The sequence below is a fragment of the Oncorhynchus tshawytscha genome, linkage group LG29 (assembly GCF_018296145.1).
Source record: "Oncorhynchus tshawytscha isolate Ot180627B linkage group LG29, Otsh_v2.0, whole genome shotgun sequence".
Classification (NCBI taxonomy): domain Eukaryota; kingdom Metazoa; phylum Chordata; class Actinopteri; order Salmoniformes; family Salmonidae; genus Oncorhynchus; species Oncorhynchus tshawytscha.
The window spans coordinates 24,048,208-24,057,298 of record NC_056457.1 but is presented as its reverse complement, the minus strand read 5'-3'; the positions used below and the strand labels follow the sequence as shown (position 1 = coordinate 24,057,298).

The 9,091-nt window shown below is 44.5% G+C and overlaps 1 protein-coding gene across 1 annotated transcript; it reads right to left on the bottom strand.

Moving 5' to 3' along the window:
• Window positions 1–2,351: 2,351 nt before the first annotated feature.
• On the bottom strand, window positions 2,352–7,324 carry LOC112227532 (G-protein coupled receptor 12-like). Its single transcript, XM_024392337.1, has one exon. The coding sequence runs from the start codon at window positions 7,321–7,323 to the stop codon at window positions 6,304–6,306; it is 1,020 nt and encodes a 339-aa protein (XP_024248105.1). The 5' UTR covers window position 7,324; the 3' UTR covers window positions 2,352–6,303.
• Between the last annotated feature and the right edge of the window lie 1,767 nt (window positions 7,325–9,091).

Genomic DNA, 9,091 nt, shown 5'->3' with positions numbered 1-9,091 from the left:
TAATGATCATGCTGTTTAATCAGCTTCTTGATATGCCACACCTGTTAGGTGGATGGATTATCTTGGCAAAGGAGAAATGCTTATTAACAGAAATGTAAACAAATTAGTGCACAAAACTTGTGTGAAATAAGCTTTTTGTGAGCATTAAACATTTCTGGGAGATTTTATTTCAGTTCATTTAACGGGACCAACACTTTACAAGTTGTGTTTACATTTTTGTTCAGTATAATATTATTGATATACAATTTATGCTGTTAACCCTAAGCAACATGGGCTTGGGAAGCTCACAGGGATATTTGTATCCACAGTACATTTTCCAACTCAATAGTTAATTGTATTCCCCCAAACTAGTAGTGGTGCGTGGGTAAAATCACTGGGGAAGCCAAGCCAGAGAAAAGCCACATTCCAACCTATGTGTTGTGATAATTGCATTGTTTGCTCTGTAACCTGTTAGTTCATATGCCTTGACACTGTGATATATACTGTAGGCCTAAAGGGGTGGCAGGGTAGCCTAGTGGTTAGAGCGTTGGATTAGTAGCCGAAAGGTTGCAAGTTCAAATCCCTGAGCTGACAAGGTACAAATCTGTTGTTCTGCCCCTGAACAGGCAGTTAACCCACTGTTCCTAGGCTGTCATTGAAAATAACAATGTGTTCTTAACTGACTTGCCTAGTAAAATAAACAAATGTAAAAGGCCAAGACAATAAGAAGACACAGTGGTGGAATAAACTCAACCAGACCTTTGTTTCATAACAAAACCAGAGAGCAACCTCTGTCTGGTGAAGACCACAAAGCATATTGAATGTAACAAACAGTTACATGGTCAATCAAGTTAATGTTTCTGACATTTTAGGACTACTGAACAACTATTGATTTAGAACCACAGAGAGTTACCTCTAGTCACAAAGACAACAGGAGCTGCTTCCACTATTCCAGCAACATTTCAACTTCATCAAATCACCTATGTTTAGTCTAATACAATGACAATTAAAAGATACCAAAAACAATTTAGTCCAATCAACGTAAGCTAAATACAGTGGGGCAAAAAAAAGTATTTAGTCAGCCACCAATTGTGCAAGTTCTCCCACTTAAAAAGATGAGAGAGGCCTGTAATTGTCATCATAGGTACACTTCAACTATGACAGACAAAATGAGGAAATAAAATCCAGAAAATCACATTGTAGGATTTTTATGAATTTATTTGCAAATTATGGTGGAAAATAAGTATTTGGTCACCTACAAACAAGCAAGATTTCTGGCTCTCACAGACCTGTAACTTCTTCTTTAAGAGGCTCCTCTGTCCTCCACTCGTTACCTGTATTAATGGCACCTGTTTGAACTTGTTATCAGTATAAAAGACACCTGTCCACAACTTCAAACAGTCACACTCCAAACTCCACTATGGCCAAGTCCAAAGAGCTGTCAAAGGACACCAGAAACCAAATTGTAGACCTGCACCAGGCTGGGAAGACTGAATCTGCAATAGGTAAGCAGCTTGGTTTGAAGAAATCAACTGTGGGAGCAATTATTAGGAAATGGAAGACATACAAGACCACTGATAATCTCCCTCGATCTGGGGCTCCACGCAAGATCTCACCCCGTGGGGTCAAAATGATCACAAGAACGGTGAGCAAAAATCCCAGAACCACATGGGGGGACCTAGTGAATGACCTGGGAGAAGATTGGGAGAATGTCATATGGTCAAATGAAACCAAAATATAACTTTTTGGTAAAAACTCAACTCGTCGTGTTTGGAGGACAAAGAATGCTGAGTTGGGGCCATGTATCGTGAGATTTTGAGTGAAACCCTCCTTCCATCAGCAAGGGCATTGAAGATGAAACGTGGCTGGGTCTTTCAGCATGACAATGATCCCAAACACACCGCCCGGGCAACGAAGGAGTGGCTTCGTAAGAAGCATTTCAAAGTCCTGGAGTGGCCTAGCCAGTCTCCAGATCTCAACCCCATAGAAAATCTTTGGAGAGAGTTGAAAGTCTGTGTTGCCCAGCAACAGCCCCAAAACATCACTGCTCTAGAGGAGATCTGCATGGAGGAATGGGCCAAAATACCAGCAACAGTGTGTGAAAACCTTGTGAAGGCTTACAGAAAACATTTGACCTCTGTCATTGCCAACAAAGGGTATATAACAAAGTATTGAGATAAACTTTTGTTATTGACCAAATACTTATTTTCCACCATAATTTGCAAATAAATTCATTAAAAATCCTACAATGTGATTTTCTGGATTTTTTTCTCTCTAATATTGTCTGTCATAGTTTAAGTATACCTATGATGAAAATTACAGGCCTCTCTCATCTTTTTAAGTGGGAGAACTTTCACAATTGGTGGCTGACTAAATACTTTTTTGCCCCACTGTATGTTGTTTTTCTTCCAAAAAATAAAGTGCATTTCACCTTTAACACAGAGTATACATCTACACAAGATTCTGTACTGTAGGGTCCCCTGCCCCACACATTCTGAAACCCATAGAGGTGTTAAAAGACTTGTATTTAGCTCTGGATCGGGGTACCATACCCCCCAAACCACATGATTCACCCACAATGTTGAAACCCCAACCACTGGCCACAGTAGAAATCCCTCCAACCACATCTTAGTTCAATATGACCCTTTATGGTGCAATTCCACTGCACAATAATAGTTTAACATTAGATGAATATGTATTCCTAACAGAGAAGTACTATATCAAACTCACACACGAGTGGTTCCTTTGTCTACTCAATAATGTGAAGCCCTTGTTTTCACCTATGAAAGCTCATCGTGAATCATGAAAGATTGACATTACTGTACATGAGAGAACTATCATCAAACAAGGTAGGCCCGGTTCCATTTCCGTCCCTAGCCCTTAGCTCATTGGTCTGGCAGATCCTCAAGGTTTGGGATAGGTGTAAGCAGTACTGTGACAGCACCACCTAACCCTCCAACAGGCTAATCTGCTAAGTAAAGTATATGCCATACTGCATTCACCTATCCAGACTTTGCAGATCTGCCTAAAGAAGGGGATGGGATTGGGGGGAAGGGGCTAGGGATGGAAATGTACACAGACTGTAAAATTACAATAAAAGGGGGTCAAATTTGATGTCATTCTAATACGGTGCACCTGAGTCCCCCTTGGATCCTGCAGCAGGTAGCACCATACATGATGTCAGAACACCCCCTATAATGATAAGCATGCTCTATTTACAGAATCTAATTGGTCCAACAGAATGCCATACAAAATAAACAATAATTTCTTTACCAATTCATTCAGGAGAGGCTCTACAGCGCATTAAAATACAAGATACTTTGGATACATCATAATTCAGGCGAGACAACCCTGAGAAAAAAAATAGAGACTTTCAATAAATATAACAAAATAGATTATTCTTCAAAGGTAAAGGAGAGTGTTTTCTTTGTATTATTGTTTGTCTGTGAAGAGCCACCAGAACCTGTGATAACGATATATAGGTTATTTTTCCATCAGTCACGTGACGGCGTTGCCTTAACCCCTCACTACGGCTCAGAGTCAGCCGTTGCACACATACACCATACAGTACCATCTTTGCTTCTACTATTAATTTAAACATATCCTTCTCTATTTCATTCCTGTGGTGGAATTTGTCACTTCTCTCAGAAGGTCACTTTTCTCAGAATGATAGGAAGACAAGCAAACAATTTCCTCTGAGGTCAAAGGGTCACACTGGAAGTAAGTCCTCAGAGCCACTGTCCCCATGGAGACAGATATACAGGAGGTCTGTGCTGCTGATCACAAACCCCCATACAAGCCATAGAAATATAATGAATTCTATTTCTATGGTACACAGATCACACACACACTCAGGGGCCATGCAACTCAAATGCACAGAAACATTTTCCTTATTCACAGACGCTTAGGTTTACAACACTCAAAAACACTTCATAGGTTCACAAAGGCAGATGCAACTGAAAACTTGTAAGATATTTTCTTACCGAGTCCAATTTCATTCATTGTAAGATATTGAAGAAGACCATAGCCAGAGAATAGAGCAGGAGATTCAGAATAAAAAAGGCAGTGACATTGTAATGACTAATGACAGAATACTGGGCAGTGGCAGTCAGTATCCTGTCCCATTCACATTTTCAAAAACAAAACACATAAGTCAAGATCTGATTTCCCATTTGGAGAAATCACATACAGCACAAGTCTTGGGAAGTTGAGTCCTTGTTTGGGCCTGGTGTATAAGGACTCTGCTAGGCATCGCAGAAGGGCTGTTGGTTTTTGTCGTCGTATATCATCATGCTGGAGGTGGTCATGTTACTGGGGAGAGGCTGTTATTGCTGACAGAGTATTTCTATCGGTCCATATGAAGTAACTAATACGTAGTTACTGCTGCGCGCTGATATGACGTGCTGATATGACGGGGTAGAATGAGGATCTGGAAGCGCTTAAGAACGTGTACCGTAAACTCACTCCACAGCTAGTGAAATATCACCGATGGAGCTACTGCCTTACATATTTTTCGATAGCTCAATTGGTTGGTACGTTGACAAGGAGGGCGATCACGTGTGCTAGAAAAGTCCTGGGTTCGATCGTGACTCGGTGTGAGCGAATCAGGAGGAATTGGCAAGCAGCCGATTTAACACTGGCTAGGGTCAGGGGGTGGTGGGCATTTGTCAGCCAGGGTAAGGAAGTGGTTCTAGGAGGCAGGAGACATCCAAAGCTGAAACAACAAGACGTGTCACTGCTCTCTCCTTCCTTGCTATCCAAAGATCTGAACCAGACATTGTGCCAGGGTCTGTCACTTAGGATATTGGTCATCTGGATATGGCCAGTCATAGATGTGGTATAGGGAAAGAGAGGGGTGGGTTTAGGGGTCTATATTCTATATGTACATTATAAATTTCAATGATCATACATTTTTCTGATTGGCTCAGCATTCATAGATTATTGCATTCAGGGTTTTTTTTTCGCAACAGGATGAGGTACAGAGTAGCAATTAGAAGACTATTGAAGGTGGACTGCTGAGGTGGACTGCTGAGGTGGACTGCTGAGGTGGACTGCTGAGGTGGACTGCTGAGGTGGACTGCTGATGATGCCATTTTCATGAAAAAGGAAAACAAATATGATTGCTACTTTATATTTTAGAGTGCTTTTTAAATTCACAAACCACATATTAGGATAATCTATTAGACCTGAGTGTGACTGACTGATTTTATTATAACAGGTGGGGAGAGGGGAAGAGTGATAGTGAGGGTTTAGCCAACAGGCCTGGCTATTAGGGGAAACGGTTTACATTACAGTCCTATGCAACATGCAGGTTGAAGGTTGGGGTGAGGACCAGGCATTTTCATAACCTAATGGACAGGCTAAGAGATCAAATGAATATAAAAACACATTCAGTTGCAACAACATCCAGCTGGTCTAACTGCAAACTGAGTCGCTTGAACAACCAACTCGATTCACAGAGGGAACATTTCACACTCTACATTCAAGAACAGTCAGCCTGCCTACCCAATGTGCCTGCAATGCCCAATGAATTAGGTATGATTAGTTGACCTGTTTATGTATGAAGAAGTGGAGGGATAAAACAGATATCAAAACGATCAAAGCCTGGCCTTACCATAAAATAAAGGCATTTGGAGGGTTAATGGTGTGTGCTACAGGTATCAGGGGACTTTCCTTCCCGAGGCTGTTGTCACCTCAGAATGGAAAGCAAGCAGAACATCATAATAACCTACATTCTCACATGCTCGAGGGTGGGGGCTTTAAAGGCCAATAGGGAGAGATGAAGAGAAATAAAAGTGGATGGAAGGAGGGAGGGAGGGGAAGATAGGTGCCCGCTCTCCGCCTCCGCGGCTTTGTTTCTTTGCATGGAGTCTGTGTCAGACGCACGGCGTGCAGATCACAGAGCACCCGGGCTATTTTTAGCCTCCCGTGGTTATCTGTCTTGCAAGGCACGTTCAGAGTGCAGCAGCGAGACAAGGTGATTGAGCCCTCAGCCTGACTTCATCTTGTAAGCATCTTGATAATCGTCCCACCTCTGTCATCCCTCACTCCACTTCTCCTCCTCTCTTCCTCCTTCTCTGTCCGTGTGACATCCTATCTTTTTGTACACACACACACGAGCCCTTTATCTGATGTGCAGAAAGTGGCACAATCTTTAATAATCTAATAATAATCTCTCAATCCTTTTGAGGAAAAAAGCCCACATCAGTAAAAGCAGCTAAAATGACTATGCACGCAGACCGTCCTTTCCAGCCACCTGCCTGAGCCCCGGCTGCCTGTCTGCCTTCCTCCCTCTCTCCTTCCCTCCCGGGACCTGGGTCTGAGTCAGACGTGGCTAGGGGTCCGGGCCCTGTGGGCCACCCTGGCCGGTATACAGCCACAACACACCAGCCACAGAGCCTTCTGGATGTCCTGGTTCCTGAAGGCATAGATCACTGGGTTGATGACTGAGTTGTAGGTGGCGGGCACCAGGGTGGCGTATGTGTAGAGAGGTGGGTACGTGTAGTCGGCGACCAGTGAGTAGACGGTGAAGGGCATCCAGCAGGCGGCAAAAGTCCCCAGGATGATGGCCAGCGTGGACACGCCATTCCTGGTTGTGACGTAGTGGGGCGAGGCGGACAGGAAGTGATGCTGCAAGGCGATCTGGTGGGCGTGGTGCATGACGATCTTACAGATCTGCGCGTACAGCTGCAGCATGATGCCGAACAGCAGGAGGAAGGATATGGACAGCACCGCCACGTTGTTCTTAGTCAGGGGGCGCACCACGCTGCACGTCGACTCCTCTGCCAGGCAGTTCACCCCTGTGACGGGAAGTAGGCCCAGGCAGAGAGACAGGCCCCAGAGGAGGACCAGCATGGTGTCGGTGAAGGCGGCAGTGCGCTCTGAGTTGTAGGTCAGGGCGTAGTAGAGTGACAGGTAACGGTCTATGGTGATGGCCAGCAGGCTGAAGATGGAGGCTGAGAAGGAGGCCACCACCAGACCAACAGTCAGCAGCTGGGCCGAGTCAGACCTCAGCAGGTAGGCCAAGGTGAAGTGGAGCACCAGGCCCAGACCAGCCAGGAGGTCAGCCAGGGCCAGGCTGCCGATCAGCAGGAACATGGGGGCACGCAGAGCCGGGTTCTGCCAGATCACCAGTACAACCAGGGCGTTTTCACAGGCGATGAGGGTCCCTGAGGAGCACAACAAGATGTCCCAGGGATTGACCAGGAGAGGGGGCAGTGGGGGGAAGGAGCCCATAGGTGGGTAAGTGGCGTTTTCTGTGAATCCGTCTCTGCTGCTGGACCAGACAGTGGGGTCAGAGGTCAGCCAGCTGGGGGTGACTGATGCCTCGTAGTCGTTGCTCATTTTGGCCCGTCTGGAAACACACGCGCTATTATTATAAGAGATCACACACGTACACGTGAATCCATCCATACAAACACACACACACATAAACACATTATGTGAGATCACACACACACTCTTCACTTAAGAAGCCACACAGACATGAGGGAGTGAAGATCATACATTCATAGAGGACTTTAGTATCCTGGAATCCATCTACTCACACAAACATGCAGATTCTACTTGTAAAGCCTTATTTATTTTGAAAAAGTATTCAGACCTCTTCCCTTTTTCCACATTTTGTTACATTACAGCCCTATTTTAAAATTAATACAAGTAAATGTTTCCCTCATCAATCTACACACAATTCACCATAATGACAAAACAAATGTTTGCAAATCTATCAACAACAAAATATATATATATATATATATATATATATATATATATATATATATATCTTATTTACATAAGTATTCAGACCCTTTGCTCTGAGACTCAAAATTGAGCTCAGGTGCATCCTGTTTCCATTGATCATCCTTGAGATGTTTCTACAACTTTATTAGAGTCCACCTGAAGTAAATTTAATTCATTGGACATGATTTGGAAAGGCACACACCTTTCTATACAAGGTCCAACAGTTGACAGTGGATGTCAGAGCAAAAACCAAGCCAAGAGGTCGAAGGAACTGTCCGTAGAGCTCTGAGACAGGATTGTGTCGAGGCACAGATCTGGGGAAGGGTTCCAAAACATTTCTGCAGCATTGAAGGTCCCCAAGAACTCAATGGCCTCCATCATTCTTACATGGAATGGAATAGTAATGTTTATGGAACCACCAAGACTCTTCCTAGAACTGGTTGCCCAGGCTGAACTGAGCAATTGGGGGAGAAGGACCTTTGTCAGGGAAGTGACCAAGAACCCGATGTTCACTCTGGCAGAGCTCCAGAGTTCAAGAGTTCATCTGTGGAGATGGGAGAACCTTCCAGAAGGATAACCATTTCTGCAGCACTCCACCAAGCAGGCCTGTATGGTACAGTGGCCAGACGGAAGCCACTCCTCAGTAAAAGGCACATGATAGCCTTCTTGGCGTTTGCCAAAAGGTACCTAAAGGATTCTCTGACCATGAGAAACAAGATTCTCTGGTCTGATGAAACCAAGATTGAACTCTTTGGCCTGAATGCCAAGCGTCACGTCTGGAGGAAACCTGGCACCATCCCTACAGTGAAGGATGGTGGTGGCAGCATCATGCTGTGGGGATGTTTTTCAGTGGCAGGGAGTCAGGATCGAGGGAAAGATGAACGGAGCAAAGTACAGTGAGACCCTTGATGAAAAACCTGCTCCAGAGTTCTCAGGACCTCAGACTGGGGCGACGGTTCACCTTCCAACAGGACAACGACCCTAAGCACACAGCCAAGACAATGCAGGAGTGACTTCGGGACAAGTCTCTGAATGTTCTTGAGTGGCCCAGCCAGAGCCCAGACTTGATCCTGATCGCACATCTCTGGAAAGACCTGAAAACAGCTGTGCAGCGATGCTCCCCATCCAACCTGACAGAGCTTGAGAGGCTCTCCAGAGAAGACTGAGAGAAACTCCCCAAACACAGGTGTTCCAAGCTTGTAGCGTCATACCCAAGAAGACTCGAGGCAGTAATCATTGCCAAAGGTTCTTCAACAAAGTACTGAGTAAAGGGTCTGAATACTTATGTAAATATGATACATTTGCAAACATTTCTAAAAACCAGTTTTTGCTTTGTCATTATGAGGTGTTGTGTGTAGATTCATGAGGAACA

Excerpts from the sequence above, each read along its gene's own strand:
- LOC112227532 (XM_024392337.1), bottom strand. The coding sequence starts at position 7,323 with ATGAGCAACGACTACGAGGCATCAGTCACCCCCAGCTGGCTGACCTCT.